The sequence below is a fragment of the Haliotis rubra genome, unplaced genomic scaffold (genome assembly GCF_003918875.1).
Source record: "Haliotis rubra isolate DU_JTF1 unplaced genomic scaffold, ASM391887v1 Scf580, whole genome shotgun sequence".
NCBI lineage: Eukaryota > Metazoa > Mollusca > Gastropoda > Lepetellida > Haliotidae > Haliotis > Haliotis rubra.
In genome coordinates, this window is record NW_025767280.1 from 589,593 (window position 1) to 612,072 (window position 22,480).

At 41.5% G+C, this 22,480-nt stretch overlaps 1 protein-coding gene across 1 annotated transcript; it reads left to right on the top strand.

Annotated features, from left to right (window-relative positions):
* Positions 1-3,133: 3,133 nt before the first annotated feature.
* LOC124254761 (solute carrier family 23 member 1-like) lies at positions 3,134-22,003 on the top strand. The gene is made up of 11 exons (XM_046688612.1): positions 3,134-3,408; positions 6,660-6,817; positions 8,994-9,088; positions 11,101-11,177; positions 12,298-12,479; positions 13,784-13,904; positions 14,518-14,668; positions 16,018-16,271; positions 17,109-17,382; positions 20,494-20,589; positions 21,346-22,003. Exons 1-11 carry the CDS (start codon positions 3,178-3,180, stop codon positions 21,591-21,593), a joined length of 1,887 nt encoding a protein of 628 aa, XP_046544568.1. The 5' UTR covers positions 3,134-3,177; the 3' UTR covers positions 21,594-22,003.
* The last annotated feature ends 477 nt before the right edge of the window (positions 22,004-22,480 follow it).

The following is a 22,480-nucleotide window of genomic DNA, read 5'->3' on the forward strand; positions in this document are numbered from 1 at the left end:
CCTGGCCAGGCCGGGAACCCCTTCATCTTTGCCCACACAAGATCCGTCGATCCATTTATAAAGATAGATCTATAGATGTATAGAAGTATCATAAGAGTTTCTTTATTCATTATATTGTTGTTGGAAAATAAGTTGGTTAGTTTCTGATGTTTAAGTTTTCTTAATGTGGTCTCACCAATTGCCAAGCTGATGTTTAAGTTTTCTTAATGTGGTCTCACCAATTGCCAAGCTGAGGTGAGATGAAATTGCGTTTAACGTCCTGCTTGAGAATATTTCGCTCATATGACGACGTGCATGTGTGTGTATGTGTATGTGCGGCTGCTTGTACTAGCCCAGACTTAAGCTGGTTTTATAGTGCTAGCACACTGAGATACCATGCCGCAGTGAAGCATGAATACCCCACTCAGACACAGTATACTGACTCCGAGCCGACCAGTCCTTGTTGTACCCATTAATACCGAGCACTAGGCAGGGACCGACAAGTACCATATTTTAACGTCTTTTGGTATGACGCGGTCGGGGATCGACCCCGCGACCTTCCGCTCTCCGGGCTAGTACAAGCAGCCGCACATACACACGCATGCACGTCGCCATATGAGCGAAATATTCTCAAGCACGACTCCAAAAACGTTAAAACCCAATTTCACCTCACCTCTTACATTGGCTTTGTGATTATATTGTTATCTTTGTACATTCTCCCACCTTCCGTTGTGTAAACATGTTCTATCTATATACATTTGCTGACTCAGCATTCACCTGATGAAGGAACAAGAATTAGCTCTGAAACGTTGTATAATGAATGTAAAAGAAGTTGTTATCCATAAGGCTTCTACTCATCGGATAGAGAATTATGCTAAATAAACAATGAGCGTACCGGTACCAAAGGGAAGTGTCTACATAAGGGATTTCAACTCATCAAGTTTCATCATGTATATCCTTTCCGGTATATATGTCACGAATATATCTCAAATACTCGTTATACTTCTGTGAGTCCCTGAGTCGTAGCTTACACTTCAATAAAAAATACCCTCCGCATAGATATTACGAGAAAAGAGTCCTGTCGTGTACTCAAACACATTGAAAAGGACAGTCCTACAAGTTTTGTCAGTAACGCTCGGGTTATTTCATATGTCAACGGGGATATATGTATGCGTGGTCATTGTAATGGGGTTAGGAGTTCGGGGTTGTGTTGCTGAGAGTCTAACCCAGTTTTCGTTTGCAAATTTGATCAAATCGCTGTGTCGTAAGACGTGTATGCAACCGACGACATCTGCACAGGTTTCGGGTGAGATCTGAATGAAATACATTTCTAAATAATTAAATGTATTTTCGATTGTTCAAAGTAATTTATTTCCATTATTTCATGATAACTGTTTACAAAGTTATAAAGGTAATAAAATAAATGTAATTAACTGGATAATCGAGGGAAAATAGTGCTTTTAGTGAGTTAGCGAGTGAGTTTAGTTTTACGCAGCACTCAGCAATATTCCAGCTATATGGCGGTCTGTAAATAATCGAGTCTGGACCAGACAATCCAGTGATAAACAACATGAGCATCGACCTACGCAATTGGGATACGATGACATGTTTCAATTAAGTCAGCGAGCCTGACCACCCAATACGGTTAGCCGCCTCTTACGACAAGCATGGGTTACTGAAGATCAATTCTAACCCGGATCTTTTACGGGTCCGTCACTCTTTAGATACAGAATAGCAACGAGTGGTCCATATTGTGAGCGCCGAGGGAGGACACGTCCAGTGGGATTCGCAACTGACGAGAGTTCATTCCTGAACCTAACCCAATCCCTAACCCTAAAATACTGATTTGACTTACTGGTTTCACTTACTGGTTTCACACCTATACCGGAAAGGATGTTCCTGGTTGTAAGGTTAGATTTTTTTCTGTAACTTATTCTACTTTCGGTCTTTTATAGCTTGACAATACGATTGGATTCAATCGTATCACCAATGTGTGAGTGAGTGAGCCAGTGGTATGTTGGGTGTTTGGTTGATTGTTGTCACAGTACCGCTGCGCTCCTCAGTATTCCCAATATATATTTAGCGGCGGTCTGTAGATAATCGATCTACGCAGTTGGGATACGATGGCAGCGTATCAACCAAGCCAGCGTGCCTGACCACTGATCCCGTTAATTAGTCGGGTCTTACGCCAAGCATGTGTTGTTGAAGACCAATTCTAATTCTTATCAGGATCTTCATGCGTCGATTGTAGGGCTCGGACGGGAAAGAAAAAGTGGAATCGAGCGCATGTACGTACCCGAATCGGAATCGAGTACCCGGAAATGTAAGGAATAAAGCGCTTCTGTCAACTTTCTGAATATTCAATCACGAGTTGACGAAGATTTTTATACAAACCTTGAAAGGATGGCAAGAACACACTGAAACCTGAACGTAGGCTATTTAATTTACGTCTATTTAACAAATATAGAGAGTAACAACACCATTACATGCATTCCTCGTTAAAACACAGGACGTTTCGTTACCGCTGTTACTGTAACTTGACTCCTCACTGCTCATGCTCAGATATATACAGTCGTTAATAATGACCTCCATTAATCCGACAATACCAATGATGCAAATCTGTGTTACGTCAATGATAGAAAAAAGACAAGTTATTATGTGCCCTTCTCCTTTTCTGGGTACTCGATTCCTAGAAATAGTACTCGATTCCAGCTATACCCGACTCGGATTCGAGTACCCGTCCCAGCCCTAGTCGATTGGGTGTGTGGAATGAGAATGTGGGCGAGCGGAGTGGAGCGGAGTGGAGTGGAGCGGAGTGATATCATCACTATAGCCTAATGTTTAAGTGCTAGTGGCCAAATGTTTGTAACTGGGTTTTGATCACAGCCAGAATCCAATTCAACCCACGTTGAAAATGTGTACCGATAACACTGATAGTAAGTCGAGGATCTTTTAACCCTAAACACGTTTTCAGAACCTTTCGGATATGCATATGCTCTGTTCCCGGCAAACATGACAGCCCCGATGAAACGAATATCCAAAACACGCCTACCAAATAATCTGTAAACTGGATCAAACACCTCTTCTTATTATGTTCAAAACTATGTTAACCAGAGCGTATCGCCCAAACGCACTCCATTCCCTGGTCTGTCCAGTACATCTCGTCTCACAAGAAATCAGGAAGACTTCATTCACGACATGGAGCACGTCAACGTCGCGTTTAGCGACAGCGAGGGCGACGTTACAACTCTAAAACAACGCCAAAACAACAAAAGCGACGTGTATGGAGTATGTTGTGCCTCGTCCGGAGACGTCCCCACCAAGACGCCGGTGGGGGAGGATGTCAACGCCCATGTGAACGACCCTGGGCTGGAGTACGGGGTGGAGGATGTGCCCCCAACCCACTTGTGCCTTGTCTTCGGTTTACAGGTGAGTTTAGAACAAATCGAATAATGTGCTCCAAAATCAATTTATTTGTTACCTTGTGTCATTGTGTCATGTATGTTTATGCTAATGGGCGTTTTCTAATGCTTTGTATGAAAGTTTTGCTCTTCTCCCATATTTACTGTACAGCGTCATTGTGGGTTAACGTTAAGAGTTCAGGGTGCCGTTCCACTAACCGATCTTAGCCTTATGCCAATCGTAAACCCTAAAATCCCAATCTTAGTGTGACGTTACGATCGGCATACCGTTCCACTAACCAATCTTACCTAAGTCAATCGTAAAGTTAAGATTCAAAGTCTAAGTTGCTCATGACCAACTTTAGGATAGCTAAAATCAATCGTAGAGAAACCAAAATGGTGGCTTTCCTATTCTATGTGAAAAATAAAATGAAATGAATTTGTATATTTCTGTGATGTAAACAAACACTGCACTGAAGCCTTACAAATGTCAGGCCAGTCTGACCACTGTCGTCATTGTAACACATTTGTACAACAATATTGCAACGTCGTGGTTAAGAATAGGGACAGCCGTGAAGTGAACAATGTTCTGAAGCAAAAAGATACAAATATGTTTGATTTCACTGCGCATATTTGGTGGGGGATTCTAAAGGCAGGCCGCGTGTTATTCAAGACCACTGACAGATTCTATATAGCCTCCTCACGGCTTGTTTATTCTGATTGACAAGGTTCAGGCACATATTAAAAGCTCTGACACAATTGACATTTTTAAAGTTCAGACTTAAAACCTGTTCTCAGTATATTACTTATAATCTCGGCTGTAAATACTCTCGTGTAAATTATCTGTACATAGCGCTTTGAGCATGCCCCAGGATGTGGAATAGGCGCACTATAAATATGCATTTATTATTATTATATTATGCCTGATACCCAGCGTTCACACGCACTTGCACCTGAAACCAAGGTACGTGCTCACTACCCTATATATTTTGCTCTAGGTTTTTCTCCACGTTTACACTTGGTTGGAAAAATACCGATGTGAAGGCCCGGGTTAGAATATTGAACTTCAATAACCCATGCTTGTCGTAAGAGGCCACTAACGGGATCGGGTGGTCAGGCTCGCTGACTTGGTTGACATGTCATCGGTTCCCAACTGCGCAGATCGATGCTCATGCTGTTGATCACTGGATTGTCTGGTCCAGACTCGATTATTTATAGCTAAGATACATACATAAGATACATAAGATACATGAACGCTTATGTTAGTGAACGCTATGCATCTTAGCTAGATTATTTACAGACCGCCGCCATATAGCTGGACTATTGCTGAGTGCGGCGTAAATCTAAACACACTCACTCATTCAGTTGGTTCGTAAACTACTTCCATCATTTGCTAGACTATGCAAACTCGTGCCTCGCATTCCTCTATCTCTCGCACGAAAGAGCTCTCGATCTAAGCTTGGATCGGATCGTAAGATCGGGACCGGCTACGATCGGCCTAAGATCGGTTAGTGGAACGGGTGTAACTTTTAGCTAAGACGATTGTAAAATTGGCGTAACTTGCTAAGATTGATCTTAGATAAGATCGGTTAGTGGAACGGCACCCAGAACAGAACTCGACATTCTTACACTGCACAGGGTAGAGCCAACGTTATTACGTTTCGTAGATGGGGAATTATAAAGTTATGTTTTTTGTCTGTTGGAAAATTTAATAATTAAATGTGCGATAAGCAGCATGGTAAGTTTCACATCCTCGATGAGGGGATCAATAGACAAAATGTTTAAAAAGTATTATCAGGTATATTACACAAATGCTATCAAGTATAGTACAAAAATACTTTCAAGTTTAGTACAAAAATACTTTCAAGTTTAGTACAAAAATGCTTTCAAGTTTAGTACAAAAAATATTTTCAAGTATAGTACAAAAATACTTTCAAGTTTAGTATAAAATACTTTCCAGTATAGTACAAAATACTATCAATTAGAGTACAAACATACTTTCAAGTTAAGTACAAAAATACTATCAAGTTTAGTATAAAAAATATTTTCAAGTATAGTACAAAAATACTTTCATGTAGTATAAAATACTTTCAAGCATAGTACAAAAATATACATCAAGTATAGTACAAAAATACGTTCACGTTTATTACAAAAATACTTTCAAGTATAGTACAAAAATACTTTCACGTTTATTACAAAAATACTTTCAAGTATAGTACACTACCTGTGTAGTGGGTACCTTGTAGTTACCTAAATAACATTTATGATCCGTTCAGGGTGTGCTTATCCAAAATCCCATCCATTAATACGTAGGTTATCAATTTTAATTGTAATATTAATTGTAATATTAATTGGATGTTTTTCGATAACGTGACTGGAAACATTCCACAAGTTCGTTGTGGGACAATTCTACCGCACATATGCATGTTTCATACAATACCATGGATACGTTATCTACATCAGGGTAACGGCCATCCAATTGTGACGCCACATCAACAAGACATCCATATTCGGTTGGTCCATGAACGAAAATGATACCAACCTACCATATTACCAACTCAGAAACTCCAGGTTGAAAACAATTAGTGATAACCAGTGAAGGCAACAAAATATCTCGCTCTGATGATAAGCGATTTACCCAGTTTTGCAGTAGTCACTTCTGATATTGACATTGTTAACTGAGAAGTTACGCTACCACTGTTTCCCGACTCCCTGATACTGTTTTCAAGATTTACACCAAAGCACAAGGTAGCGCTTAGGCAACTAAAGAGTCCAATGGTTGTGGGTTCTAACGGTGTATGAAATAAGCCAAAAATCCAGCCCGACATCAGGGCTGGTAACTTCAAAATGTTACCAGCCAAAAATGGATTTAACCAGACCAATATGGCGAATAAACTCAGATGTATGGAACATCTAAAATTTGTATACCAGACCATCGGGCTGGGTAGCTGTAAATTTAGACCGTCCTTCAAAAATCTAAACCATCTCGGGCGGTCGGACGGGCCTTATTTCATACACTGGCTCTAATTCAGTTCCCATTGATTCTGTGTTTATTAGCACCAATTCTGTGCTCAGTGGGGAACTTAGTCCGCCTGCATCACTTTCGACTGTTTCTCACACATAGAGTTGTATGCCGTGAAATACCTATTCAAAGTGCGTCGCTTTAAACCCAACTTACACAATCTACTTTCTCTGAAAATGCTAAAAACTTGCATCCTAATTACGAAAAAGAAAGAAGGGGTTTTTAGGATATTATATAAAGTTTTCATTTCCATGCAGCAAGTGCTGCTGAGCATCAGCTCCACCATCTCCATCCCACTCGTGGTGTCCAACAACATCTGCGCCGGGGACATGGAGCTGGTCAAGTCGGAGATCATGTCCACCTTCCTCGTCATGTGTGGCGTGTGTACCATCCTGCAGTGTGTCGTCGGTGTGAGGTGAGGGAGTGTGTACCATCCTGTAGTGTGTCGTCGGTGTGAGGTGAGGGCGTGTGTACCATCCTGTAGTGTGTAGTTAGTGTAAGTTGGGGGCGTGTGTACCATCCTGCAGTGTGTAGTGAGTGTAAGTTGGGGGCGTGTGTACCATCCTGTAGTGTGTAGTGAGTGTAAGTTGGGGGCGTGTGTACCATCCTGCAGTGTGTAGTGAGTGTAAGTTGGGGGCGTGTGTACCATCCTGCAGTGTGTAGTGAGTGTAAGTTGGGGGCGTGTGTACCATCCTGTAGTGTGTAAGTAGTGTAAGGTGAGGGCTTGTGTACCATCCTGTAGTGTGTAGGTAGTGTAAGGTGAGGGCGTGTGTACCATCCTGCAGTGTGTAGGTAGTGTAAGGTGAGGGTGTGTGTGTACCATCCTGCAGTGTGTAGGTAGTGTAAGGTGAGGGCGTGTGTACCATCCTGCATTGTGTAGTGAGTGTAAGTTGGGGGCGTGTGTACCATCCTTCCAGTGTGTAGTGAGTGTAAGTTGGGGGCGTGTGTACCATCCTGTAGTGTGTAGTTAGTGTAAGTTGGGGGCGTGTGTACCATCCTGTAGTGTGTAGTGAGTGTAAGTTGGGGGCGTGTGTACCATCCTGTAGTGTGTAGTGAGTGTAAGTTGGGGGCGTTAGTGTACCATGGGGGCCTACCATGCAGTAGTGAGTGTAAGTTGGGGGCGTGTGTACCATCCTGCAGTGTGTAGTGAGTGTAAGTTGGGGGCGTGTGTACCATCCTGCAGTGTGTAGTGAGTGTAAGTTGGGGGCGTGTGTACCATCCTGCAGTGTGTAGTGAGTGTAAGTTGGGGGCGTGTGTACCATCCTGTAGTGTGTAGTGAGTGTAAGTTGGGGGCGTGTGTACCATCCTGTAGTGTGTAGTGAGTGTAAGTTGGGGGCGTGTGTACCATCCTGCAGTGTGTAGTTAGTGTAAGTTGGGGGCGTGTGTACCATCCTGCAGTGTGTAGTGAGTGTGAGGTGGGGGCTTGTGTACCATCCTGCAGTGTGTAGGTAGTGTAAGGTGAGGGGCGTGTGTACCATGCATGGAGTGTGTAGTGTAGGTGTAGTGAGTGTAAGTTGGGTGTGTGGCACCATCCCAGTGTGTAGTGAGGAGAGTTGGGGGCGTGTGTACCATCCTGCAGTGTGTAGGTAGTGTAAGGTGAGGACGTGTGTACCATCCTGTAGTGTGTAGGTAGTGTAAGGTGAGGGCGTGTGTACCATCCTGCAGTGTGTAGGTAGTGTAAGGTGAGGGCGTGTGTACCATCCTGTAGTGTGTAGGTAGTGTAAGGTGAGGGCTTGTGTGTACCATCCTGTAGGTGTGTAGTGAGTGTAAGGTGAGGGCGTGTGTACCATCCTGTAGTGTGTAGGTAGTGTAAGGTGAGGGCGTGTGTACCATCCTGTAGTGTGTAGGTAGTGTAAGGTGAGGGCTTGTGTACCATCCTGCAGTGTGTAGGTGAGTGTAAGGTGAGGGCGTGTGTACCAACCTGCAGTGTGTAGTTAGTGTGAGGTGAGGACGTGTGTACCATCCTGCAGTGTGTAGGTAGTGTAAGGTGAGGGCGTGTGTACCATCCTGCAGTGTGTAGGTAGTGTGGTGCTGGGGCGTGTGTACCATCCTGCAGTGTGTAGTTAGTGTAAGTTGAGGGCGTGTGTACCATCCTGTAGTGTGTAGTAGTGTAAGTTGGGGGCGTGTGTACCAACCTGCAGTGTGTAGTTAGTGTGAGGTGAGGGCGTGTGTACCATCCTGCAGTGTGTAGTTAGTGTAAGTATTGGGGGCGTGTGTACCATCCTGCAGTGTGTAGTTAGTGTAAGGTGAGGGCGTGTGTACCATCCTGCAGTGTGTAGTTAGTGTAAGTTGGGGGCGTGTGTACCAACCTGCAGTGTGTAGTTAGTGTGAGGTGAGGGCGTGTGTACCACCCTGCAGTGTGGTAGTGTAAGGTGAGGGCGTGTGTGTAGTTGGGGGCATGTGTACCACCCTGCAGTGTGACGTCGATGTAAGGTGAGATGGTGTTTACTGATGAATTCTGTTTAATGTAAGTTTCAGAGAAATTATGTATTTACTAAATATTTCATTGAAAAATGCTTCACAGTGTTTCTTTGAATGACATTCTAATAGTGAGCTCAATGTTTTAATAATGTCTCATTCTATATTTCAAGGCTGCCAATAGTTCAAGGTGGATGCCACAAGTTCCTGCCGGCCATTGCTGCCCTCATGGCTCTAGAACGATGGAAGTGCCCGGATCTTGGACCAGGTAACACCAACAATTCATTGTGACCCAAGCCTGAACACATTTATTATAAAAACGTTGGTATTATATCCACATTTTACAAAAAGTAACCGGCTATCGAAATATGCCTTCAAAACCCAAAACATGATTTTTGTCTGTATTCTTTGAGTAAAACATGCATATACCAAAGTTACGAATTTGAAATTCGATCCAGCTCCCATAATGGACTATCAAGCATAGTTAATCCCAATCCTATTCTGACATAGATCCCGAAACCTTTCCTCAAGAACTTCGTTTTGAGCCAGATGTAAAATGACACGGGGCAAAGAAAACATTTGTGCTGGTTTGCTGATGCTGACCAGGTTATGATCAATATTAGAATAAACAGAAAATAATCCGATAGTCAAGGAAGACCTAACTAGATCCCTGGCCTTTAAATATTCGGAATCAAGCCTGACTTCTAAATGCCTTTGAAGAATGTTAAGCCTGAGATAGGCCGTCGTTCCGACCAAGGATATATTAGCATGGACTGAGGTGAATGTCCGTTACATTAGCATTGCTAGGAGTTTTGCACGGTGTAGGTCAACGGTCAATGGTGGATAATGATGACCCAAATTCCTTGTCAATGGGGAACCAACGTCTGTGTTGAACATCTGTGATCTATAAAACATTTTAATCTAAGTTTCCAGCTTTTTAAGTGTCTTCACAGGTCGGAACACAAGAGGGACTTTACCGAATGTTACTCGCGAACTATTTTCTCACGGATGAAATAACTCTTTATGCGAATGACACCATTGTTACCAGACTCTATTTATTAATAAAGAAATACATAAAAGTAGACGAGTTGTTTCATGTTATATTAAGTAAAATGTTTATATCATCTAGTGTCTTGTTTAAGCAGACAGTTTCAATACCCACTTTGTCAGGCCACTTGACTATATTGGCATGTTATTCGACAAGAATATCAATTTGCCTTTGTATATACCAAGGCTCTCCTTGGTCTCATGTTGTGTGTGTGATGAGAACGGCTTTTCAACACTGAGATGTTCCTTTCAACTTTACTTTATTGGCGTGAGAACCAATTTTACCAAAACCAAAAAGCTCATATAATACATAGACAGACACAAATAGTTAGGTTCAAACATACAGGCAGACACAGACAGACACGCATGCACAATTGCACACTGCGGCAATTGCAAATCCTTACAATTTGAATTCTTCATTCCAAACCAACCTTGTTTGTATGTTCATCATATAAACTACCGGGCAAAAGAAAGTTATCACTTTTAAAGTAATTGCATAAAAACACACTGGTACAGGTTTGAACCCAAGCAGAAAACATTCACCAAAACGCAACATGGTCCCGATAACAACGTAGCTGTCTGAAATTGTTCCACTGTCAGAATTGTTCGCGAATACCTGCACAACGTTAAAGTCAACGTATTGCTTTGGCCATCGCATTCTCCAGACATGAACCACATTGAACATTTCTGGGATCATTTTGATCGTCAGCTGAGACAGGGTGTACCACCTCCTGCGAACCGACAGGAACTTGAACAGACTCTCTTGGACTTATGGAACAGGCTTCCCGGTGACGTCATCCACCGACTGAAGAGTCAAGAATGTCAATCTGTACATTAACCCCTAGCAGTCATCATTTCATTGTGACGCAAATAACTTGTTCACAATGTCTAGACATAGAAACTGGAGTCCATCTACTGAAACATATCTCCCGTTTGGTATACATTTCCGCCAGGGCCACAGTGGGGACATATTTGCCACTCATGGCCCTAAAACCCGATACTCTTTACCAGGTTGATGAATATAGAATTAAGTGTACGATAGAATTAGGCAGTCACGTATCCCTCGTCTAAAAATGCTTTTTATCATACAGAAAATCTCAGTTCTGGTGTATGTAAAAATGCGAATTGTACAAAATACATGTATGAATTTACTTTCATACTGTATCATTTGTGTTTGTCGAATAGGAAATGTCTGTATTTGCTTGCTATTATTCTTCATTCTGTTTGTACTAGGTGGACAGGTATTAAACGCTGATGGCTCAAACTCGTCGCTGACCAGAACCGATGTTTGGCAAATGCGTATGAGAGAGGTACAGGTCATTATAAGAATACACCAATCGAAAGTTAACTCCACTTGGCAAGAATATAAATTTTAGATAGTAGCATATGTAGATAAATAGTATAGCAACTCTCTCTCTCTTTGTGTATGTATGTATTTATGTGTGTGTGTGCGTGCGCGACTGCGCGGGTGAGTGTCACCTAGCATACTTAGAACCTTATCATAACGTTGTGCATAAGTTGTGTGAATATAACGTGACATGATCTTGTGACAACAGGCCCTCGTGTCTTTGCGAGGATTAAAGATGAAAAAACAAACAAACAAAATACACACACAACCCCCCAAAAAAACTCCCCAAATACCCCCGCAAAAACAAAAACAACAAACAGACAAACAAACAACAACAACAACAACAACAAAGCAAAGCAAAGCAAAGCAAAGCAAAGCAAAGCAAAGCAAAGCAAAGCAAAGCAAAGCAAAGCAAAGCAAAGCAAAACAAAACAAAATAGATGACCCCCGACTCGACTGACTGACTGACTGAGTTTAGTTTTACGCCGCTTTTAGCAATATTTCAGCTATATCACGGCGGGGGACACCAGAAATGGACCCCCGACTCGAAGTGCCTCAAGTCGGGGTCATCTTATTTTTAATTTTTTGTTTAATCTTTAATCCTCGCAAAGACAAGAGGACCTGTGCTTGTGACAGAGTACGAAATAATGTTATTTTTAGTGTACAAATACAATCTAATAATGGCATAAGAAACATTTCCGATTTTTCGATACAGAGGCCAATAACAGACATTGAAATATAAGTGCAATAAGTTGGAACCCCGTCCAACACCCGATGGGGGTGCCCACCCAACTATTCTCACCCTGCAGTGTCGGTTAATGAGCGTCACCAATATATGGTATCTCCACGGTTGGATGATGTAGGCAATTGTTGCAATACATTTACTGTTATCTGATGATGTATTACCAATAATATATTAAGACACCACGCTTGTACTGTAGAGATGATACGTTGTCTGTGCCACAGCACCAAAAGCCGGATAGTACACCATTGAAATAAACGTAAATACAGTAGGAAATACATGCCATGACCGGATTTACGTATGTTTCCAGATATTTCCTATGTGTTTTCTTGATATACAGATTCAGGGTGGTATTATGCTTGCCTCTCTTGTGCAAATTTTCGTTGGCTGCACGGGACTGCTGGGGATCCTGCTGCAGTTCCTGGGACCAATCACCATTGTTCCCACTATCAGTCTCGTGGGACTGTCTTTGACTGGGGTGGCGCTGAACTTCTGCCAGAAACATTGGGGGATAACGGTTTTGTAAGTCACTGGAACTTGATTCGTTTCTTCTTCTTTTTAAAAACATTTGGGTGAATGAATTTAGTTTTACGCCGCATTTAGCAATATTCTAGCAATATCACGGCGGGAGACACCAGAAATGGGCTTCACACACTGTACCCATGTGGGGAATCGAACCCGGGTCTTCGGCGTGGCGAGCGAACGCTTTAACCACAAGGCTACCCCACAGGCCCGAAATACATTTGGACGCACATTGTAACGTGCCAGAAGTAGTGCTCAGTCTACAGTAACCCATTTGTGGTAAGAGGCGACTAACGGGATCGGGTGGTCAGGCTCGCTGACTTGGTTGATAAGGTTTTAGATCGATGCCCATACTGTTGATCACTGGATTGTCTGGTCTAGATTCGATTATTTACAGACCGCCGTCATTAAGCTGGAATATTGCTTAGCGTGGCGTAAAACTAAACTCACTCACTTACTACCGTGCCGGAAGTAGTATTCGGTAATTGTGAACATTTTTTAAGTTCAGTTACAACTGCCCTAAAATGAGTACAACATGACATGTGAATATGTATAAGAAATTGTATGTTATTAATGGTGTGACGATTCATTGACACGCATCGATGCATCGATCCATGGGCCACAGTGAATCGATACAAAGTTTTACATTGTCGTATATCCCGATACGATACTTCAAATGGGCCACGATTCATCGATGTTTAACTTTGAATATTGCCGAATCGCGATATCTGTCAAGATATACTGTTTTTAAAATCAGCACAAATTTCATTCTATTATGTGACTGTAATGGCAGCATCTAATAACATGCAGATATCAAAGATGTTTTTGATCCATGTTGTCTGTTTATAACAGTATTATGTTATAATTTATTTTGTACTTGTTTTTAAAATAAGTGCCTAATGTGACGTTTTCCAAATTAAAGTTTCTTTCATTTAAACATTGTTTTTGTTTCGATCTTCCGGTGTTTTATAGTTGGTGTTAGAATTAGTAGCGTGATACGTTTCGTATCGCTACCATTGTATCGGGATTCGATTTGTATAGCAGCTTTAGTGGACAATACTTTGGCAATATATCGTCGTGACTACACTTTTAGTATCGTAATGCATAGTATCGCATGTTGTATGCCAATACCATCACTATATGTACAGTAACTGGAATGACTTGGTTGTACGTAAATATACAGGCGGAATGACTCGGTTGTATACGTAAATATACAGGCTGGACTATTATAGATCTCCTTGTGTATGTAACAAGATTTATCACAATAGGTGCTTTGTTTGACATATGTTGTAATATTTCTGCAGGACTGTCGGCCTCGTTTTTCTCTTCGCTCTCTACATGAGAAACATCCGGGTCCCGTTCCCAGCCTACACACGTGACAAGGGATGTCACATGACCAGATATCCCATATTCAAACTCTTACCTGTAAGTAATAGCCATGCTTAGATCTAGTTACTCTTTCTTAAAAAAATAAATAACCATTTGCTACATCAAATCGTCGATGCAGACCGTTTCCGTTGTTAACAATTTCAAAATGTAGAATATATTTTGGTAAATTGCGTTGTAGAAGTCGATGACTGTTGTTCACTTTATCGATTACTAGTTCGGGAAATCCTTACTTCATTACACTGCCACTAACTATGATCTTGTGCCACCACACGCTGTATCACAGTTCAACAGACTGTTTTAACTCACATTCATAAAGAGCATCGCTGCAGCGGTTCTCAAATTCTTTCCAATTTGAATAAGAGATTGTAAACATGTTGGATCATTTACGTTGTATCTTACGTCATTGTGTGGGGCGGCGGGGTAGCATAGTGGTTAAAGCGTTGGCTCGTCACGCCGAAGGCCCGGGTTCGATTCCCCACATGGGTACAATGTGTGAAGCCCATTTCTGGCGTTAAACCATACACACTCACTCACTCACTCACGTCATTGTGGTTCAATATTGCTTCCGACGCGCTGCTTGCGTGCCGGTCTTTACGTTACTCGCTTGTTTAAGGGGAAATGACATTTTTCGTTAAATATCATTTTGCAGGTATTTCTAGCTGTGGTGATAGCTTGGTCATTTTGCGCCATCCTCACCGCAACCAACGTCTTCCCGACGGTGGGAGAAGCCAGGTTTGCCAGGACGGACGTAAAGATGGCCGTGGTGGACAGTGCCAGCTGGGTGTTTTTCCCATATCCAGGTACAATCACGTGTCGAGACAATCGCAGTTCGGGTGTGTGTGTGTGTGCGTGCGTGCGTGCGTGCGTGCGTGTGCGTGTGCGTGCTTGTGTGTGTGCATGCTCACTGTATGAAGCTTACTAGCATTCGTAACTACTCGTGACATTCCGGCAAGCCGGATGGCGACTCGTACCCCTCTCGTGGCCATGTTCACGACTGGGCCGTGTCTAAGCGCAAACGGGCACGGAGATGAAAATAGTCCAGGACTATTTCCAAGGAAAGATCATTCTAAATTTCCAAACATGGCTACGCCTAGAAAACAACAGAAATAAATTTGTTTAACACGAAAGTCACTTCAAGTAAGTTTCTTATATCGTTAACAAGTATCAGTTACAAGATAATTTTATAATAATAATGAAAATCGATAATCGCTAAGAAACTATTTGACCTCATTTCACATTTTCCAACGCGCCATTTGATTGGTTTGACACGATTCTTAGCAACAATGGCCTACTATACGTTATGTTACTATATAGATACGTTACTATACAGATACGTTACTATACAGATACAAGTCTTCGTGTAGGTCACGGAAAGAGGCGAGTAGTTACGAATGGCTTACTCATTGTGCTGGTAATTGATAAGGTAACGTTGGGTGACACTGAAGGGACCCAAGTAAATACACCGAGTTATCCGAGGTTTGGCACAACCACAAAATGTTCAATAAATAAGGAAAGGAACGAAGCTTTGACTTCGACTCGACCGTATTTTCGACACATCAAAGTTCGACACAACGATCTGTAGCTATAGATTTATTGTTTAGTTAACAAACAAAAATGGTTTCCCATTAATGTACCAGTACTTTGTGTTTAAGTTCACTCTTATGTTTTTTTCCAAAATCTGTGCCCGTCCCTGCCAGGTATTTCCGGACGATCGCGTGCTATTGGATTTCACGACTTTATAACACGCCGACTCTGATTCTTCATGTCTAGGGGCGGTGGGATAGATCAGTGGTTCAAGCGTTCGCTCGTCACGCCGAAGGCCCGGGTTCGATTCTCCATATGTGTCCAATGTGTGAAGCCCATTTGTGGTATCCCCTGCCTTGATATTGCTGGAATATTGCTAAATGCGGCGTATAACCCAAATCCCTTCCTCTTCATGACGTATAATATTCATTATTATAATAATGACGTATATCGTTATGGCAAATTCTTCCGCGATGATATTTACGTCGTATTGACGTTGTTTCAGGCAGCAAGGGACTATTTTATTGCTGCAGTAGAATTATGTAAAAATATTCAGACAGATCGGACATATGTTTGTCTCGAACGAAAAACCAAACTCCAATTCTAGATTGTTTTTTTCTTCCAGGGCAGTGGGGTATGCCTACAATAACAATTGCAAGCTTCATGGCGATGTTTGCAGCGACCATCACCTCCATTATTGAGTCTGTTGGTGATTACTACGCATGCGCAAGAATCTCGGGCGAAGCTCAACCACCTGCGCATGCGATTAACCGCGGCATTGCAATAGAAGGGTTTGGAAGTCTCATTTCCGGTGCTGTTGGGTCTGGAGGCGCAACGACATCGTATAGCCAGAACGTCGGAGCCATAGGTTTCACAAAAGTTGGTTTTCGACTGAATTAAAATATATTTTACGTTTAATGTAAAATCAGTACTGCCGATGAACAAGCGAAAACAGCTCAGAAAGTCCGCTGAAGACCACAGTTTTGGAACTGCTGTAAGATGGCTGATTCACAGGGACTTGTATTGAAACGCAAAAAAAAACTGGCATCGGGGTATATACTGTCACTGACGGGACCACAGACTTCTGTATAGTGCTAAGACACCGTCAGTTTTTTGCGTTACAAGTCCCTTTGGGCTGATGAGATCTACAGATCTATCTGCTTTGTGGTTGAGCGGTTCCATCCAGCTTGTCTCTTAGCTGTGTCTGAGTGTGAGAGACGGGCGTTGTCACTATATACACGTGCCTACCAGTTGTACCAGTGTATGCTTGGAACGTTCTTCGTGTCAAAACACTGGGGTCGTTATTCGATATTCTGTCACCATGAACTTCAGCTCTGATAGGATGTACATGTAACGTTCGATTCTAAGGGCCAAAAGACTGACTTTAACGATGTCAGAATTGCCAAAGGATATTGCATTATAATATATAATGTAATAAATGTATTATATACATACACACACGCACGCACGCACGCACATGCATACATATATTTATTGCCATTATGATATTGACTGTATATATTATTATTAATTCATATAATTCATATAGTTAATTCATGATACGTAAACGCCAAAAAAAACGTCTGCCGAGACAGATTCTATTTTGCGTAAAAAGTGAAAGAAACGCATATGAATGGCTATCTGAAAGGTCGCGAAGTGTTCACGAAAAGGGCGTTCACGTACTGAGCACTGGATACCTAAACATCATCATTGTAGGTTGCCAGCAGAGCGGCCTTCATCGTAGCCGGCCTCATCTTCCTGTTGTCGGGACTGATTGGCAAGGTGGGGGCGTTGCTGACGATGATGCCGGACCCAGTCCTCGGGGGAATCGTTGTCATTAGTTTCGGCATGGTGACGGCAGTTGGCTTGTCAACGTTGTCCTATATTGACCTTTCATCTGGACGCAATCTGTGCATCATCGGATCGTCTTTACTCATTGGATTGATGGTCCCCCAGTACTTCAATAACAACCCGAAGGCTATAGACACAGGTAATATGAGAGTAAGCCACGTGCTTCAAACACAGGTAAACGCTGCACAGTTTGGCGAGTCCCATAGGTAAATAATAAGTCACAGGCTAAAACCACACGTACTTCAACAGTAAGTCCCAGACAATAAACACGGGTACCTATACAGCAAGTCAACGGTTTTTAACACAGAAAAGTGGCGCTATGGCGCAGTTTACAGGCACAGCAAGTCAATTAAAAGCTGCAGACTTTGAAAACGACAATAGCTGTGCCTCTCTTTAGACAGGTGGAGATTTGACCGTCAGCTTAGGTAAAATGAAACTTGAACCCGGATAAATTGCGAAGACTTGCGCATACAATGTACATATATGTCCTTAGAATGTTAAAGACAATATATTAGGCTAAAATCTGTTCCTTAACCAGGCGAGAAGCAAGCCATTTTTTTCGTGTAAGCCCGATAGGTTGCAAAGCTTTATATTTAGTTAGTGTTGAGGCCTTGCCCAACTTTCATTTTCAAAACCATGTGTAAGCCGGGCTTTTTTTCATGATGATAATTTCAAAAGCCCAAATCACTTTATTAGGCATTGGGCTAAAAATGTAATTTTAACAATTAAGGACCTTTGTAATGAAGATGGTCTTTTGAAGATCTGAAGCTCAAATTTGATATTAGGAGTGCATATAAGGATCTTGATATGTTTTGTATATCATACCTGAATCATGGAAAAGGACCATAAAACAATACAGAAATATACATAACAATGATCTGGATTATAACTTTCTTCATAAAGATTTTATGGATTTGAAAAAAGGTTCAAGTTTATCTTATGATAAACTCTTATCTGACAATATTAAACCTCATATTTGCCTAAAATGGGAAAACTTATTTTATGATATTGATTTTGATTGGCGTATGATTTTTAATATTTGCAGAAACAATTTGAAAGATGTAAAACTTTTAGATTTTCAATTTAAATTATATATACAAAACAAAAGAATTTTCGAAAATGAAACTTGTTGACAATACAGTATGTAGCTTTTGTAATGTGGATAGTGAAACTTTATGTCATGACTATTGGGAATGTCATGTAACCCAAACCTTCTGGAAAGAACTTGAAATTTGGATAATCCAAAACATACAGAAATTTGAAATAAGAAAGACTTTGGTTTGGTTTGGAATTTTGGGTAATAAGCCATTGCTAAATCATATAATCTTTTCTGCTAAAAGACACACATATATATATATATATATACACTTGCACGTTAAAGAAAATAATTCCAAAAGTTAATAATTTCTTAAAAATTTTGAAAGACACTTACACGGTTGAAAAATTCATATCCGGAAGGAACAAAAAAATTGATAAATTTTCAGAGAAATGGTTTCCTTTATCCTCAATTTTCAATCTCTGACTTAATCTGTAATCAAACTGGAATAACTTTATTGGATTATAATTTCTTTATGCTACCAGTTGATGAACTTTGATCATGCACATGTACACTTAATTATTGCTTAATTATATGCTTGTATTCAATTATGGGAACAAATAAAGAAAATAAAAAATATAACAAAAAACACTAAAAGCTTAAAGTAGCTGGTCACGTGATCGTATTCTAGTTTCAGACCATCACACCGATTACAAATGAGATATTCTTCAAGATCATTAAGGTTAAGAGCTGTGTTTGTTCAAACAGGCTACAGAAAGTCAATTATACGCACGTATATTCTACATACACAATCAATTTTAGTAGAGTGGGTCGTTTATGTTTCCGTAGTTCCACCAGTAGACATTTTGGATGATAAATATGACACTTTTGTTATAATGATACATAATTAAGTGTTTCGTCATATATTCTTACAAACTTAGCCGCAACTACCTGCAATACTGCTGGCTCACCTTTAAACAATATTTACTTGTTCACTCACTAAGTCTTTTGTGTGAGCAAATACCTTATGCACGTGACTCCAGATGTTTTGTATGTATGCGTTGGTTATGTACAGCAAAGTATACCATATATACAGGTTAGTATATCTGAGTAACCCACCTTAGTCACACTTTTGTGTGAAAGGTGTCAGTTGAGTTTACACAGGACCCTTTGTGTGCCCTGTTGATACTATTTACACTTACATGGTCCCGCTTGCAAGTGCAATATAGACACGATGTCACTGCATTCACCAGACATGACTGATTTCCATATTGCATAAATACCCACATTGATCACCTACCATCCCAACTTGACAACAACTGTTAAACGTCTTTTGTCTGTGATGAATAACCTGTAAACACCATTCGACAGCTTAACCACTGCACCTGTGGCAAACAGATATAATATGTGAACACCGAGAGGAGAGAGCAAGGTTAACATTCGTCATGTGGAGGCACCTTTAGGACAATTGTGCTTGTAGCTATGAGAAGAAGTACCGCAACCTTGAATATGACTGAGCTCTATGTCCAGAAAATGTATACCTGTTCAGGGATAAAAGGAGGGCATGGTCTTACAACAGCACGTAGCTCTCTTGATTCAAACTCCGAGATTCTGACTTGGTTTCTGTTAAACCTGACAAAGCAATAACATACCATTGCACTGATTTTTAAATTTCTACAGTTCACAGAGATGTCATAGTTCAGCACAATTATCATTGAGGTACACAGACCAAACTTATGTTCAACACGACCCCCTATGTAATAGTCCAGCACAATTATCACTGAGGTACACAGACCAAGATTATGTTCAACACTACCCCCTATGAAACTACGTCACTGTTAAGTATCACGTGCACACACCGCACGTTGACAATGTTTTTCTCAAACTAATACATCAAAATATTAAGAAAGAAAAGAGAGAAAAAAAAAATGAACAAAAAGTTTTTTTCGTGTAAGCCCGGTAGGTTGCAAAGCTTTTTATTTAGTTGGTGTTGAGGGCTTGCCCAACTTTTCAAAATCATGTGTAAGCCCGGGCTTTTTTTCATAATGGTAGCTACGCCCCTGTTAACAAAATACGATAAGATCTGACAACTTTATCAGGGAACGTATACAAGACTGAATTTATTCAGAGCCTTGAGTCCTTGCCGATGTCCGTTAAAGTAGTAGAAAGGAGTGTGTTCAGTATGTGCAGTGAAATATCCCTCTTTTGGTGCAGGGAGCGAGGACTTGGACCAGGTTCTTACCGTTCTGCTGAGGACGTCGATGTTTGTGGGTGGGATGCTCGCCTTCTTCCTGGACAACACTGTACCTGGTGGGTCCCTGAACTCAAACAGCGGACATTTAATCAGATTCGTAAAACATGCAGCGCAAGAAAGTGTCGAATCTCTTCGCCTCTGTATATCTCGAGAGAGTAGTGGGGTAGCCTAGTGGTTAAAGCGTTCGCTGGTCACGCCGAAGACCCGGGGTTGATTCTCCACATGGGCACAATGTCTGAAGCCCATTTCTGGTGTCCCCCGCCGTGATATTGCTGGAATATTGCTAAAAGCGGCGTAAAACTAAACTCAGTCAGTAGTACTGTAGATTTTTTTTGGGTAGATGGAGATATGTACTCGGGTCCAGTGGACTTACATAGCAATGTACAATACTTGTTCCGACTTATGACGCTTTCATAGTGCTAGCTCACAGAGATTCCATACTGCTGTGGGGCGGTGGGGTAGCCCAGTGGTTAAAGCGTTCGCTCGTCACGCCGAAGACCCGGGTTCGATTCCCCACATGGGTACAATGTGTGAACCCATTTAATGGCTTCACCCGCCGTGATATTGCTGGAATATTGCAAAAGCGGCTCAAAACTAAACTCACTCACTCACTCTATGCTGCTGTTTAAGATGTTATCCCATTCGATCACATTATGAAAGCTCCGTGCCGATCAATCCATATTTTACCCCATTTTAACACCGGGCAATGTGACCATCTTTTAACACGACCGACCTCTGCCCTCTGCTCCATCATCTCGTCTCATCACCATGACAACACGTCACACTGACAACCTGATTGTCACTTGTTGCAGGCACGTATGAGGAGAGAGGAATTCTAGAATGGCGAAAAAAAGCAGACGACAATTCCCTCGGCGGCAATCACACCAGCATCTACGACCTTCCCATCATCACACCTTTCTTGAGGAAATGTGGATGTTCGCGTTACGTCCCCTTCTTGCCGACGTTTAACTTTCGAGTTACCTCCCCTGTGAAGTACGTGATGAAGAAACTGCGACGGAAAAAACAACCAGCCGAGACGAGACAAGATACGAAATTGTAATATGCAATAGCGTTATACCTCCTTCCAAGACAACATAACAAAACTGTCGACATTATTTTTACTAAATTTACACATGGACGTTGAGCGCCATACGTTGTTTCTTTTACAAACAATTTTAGGTATTGTAGCATATGCTTGTGCAAGGTTTAAACGTATGTTTTAACTAAATTGTATTGTCGTCTTCAGCGTATAGTCCAAGTATTTGAACGTAATTTATTTGTTGTTTAACACCGAACTCAGCTTTATTGCAGCTATACGATGAAACTAGTGGTCGATATTACGAGCAACGATCAATGACGTCAGGGTACGTGACCACCTGATCAGGTCTGTTGCCTCCTACCACCAGCATGGGTCAGTGCTGGAGACCAAGTCCTACTGCACTGAGGATAGTGGCGCTAAACAACATACAATCAGACTTTGGCATCACGAACAAATAAACATACTCGCTCTATCCTTTGTTTGAATCTACCTTACAGGTAACTACTAGGTATATTTTGGGTCAAGACAAACACGGGAGTGTAAACACTTCCGGTTCTTGGAAGAAGCCCATTATTCATTTGTTATTCATTACGTAGCAATAAACTTAATGATATCATATAACCCGTTTACCTTATTTAACCCGAATAACTCAACTGGCATTATCAGTTCAGGATAACGTCAGACATTTGACTTCATGTGTGAGCACACACAGGTGTTGCATATGTGGCGCTTGTTAATTGTAATGTTGACATCTGTTTGTTATGCATTCATCAGGCTTCAGCTGCATACTTGGAATAGGAAACACATACATCATGCATTGCACTGAACCTAATATGGCAGGAATGGAAGTCGCCCTTTGCGGAGTCATCATTCATGACGAGACGACAGTTTACTATAGTAACCTGCTC

Bases quoted from the DNA above. Each gene is read 5' to 3' on its own strand.
- LOC124254761 (XM_046688612.1), top strand. From the start codon at position 3,178: ATGGAGCACGTCAACGTCGCGTTTAGCGACAGCGAGGGCGACGTTACA. The intron at 9,089-11,100 runs GTAACACCAACA...TGTTTGTACTAG, and splicing joins GTGCCCGGATCTTGGACCAG to GTGGACAGGTATTAAACGCT. The intron at 12,480-13,783 runs GTAAGTCACTGG...ATATTTCTGCAG, and splicing joins CATTGGGGGATAACGGTTTT to GACTGTCGGCCTCGTTTTTC.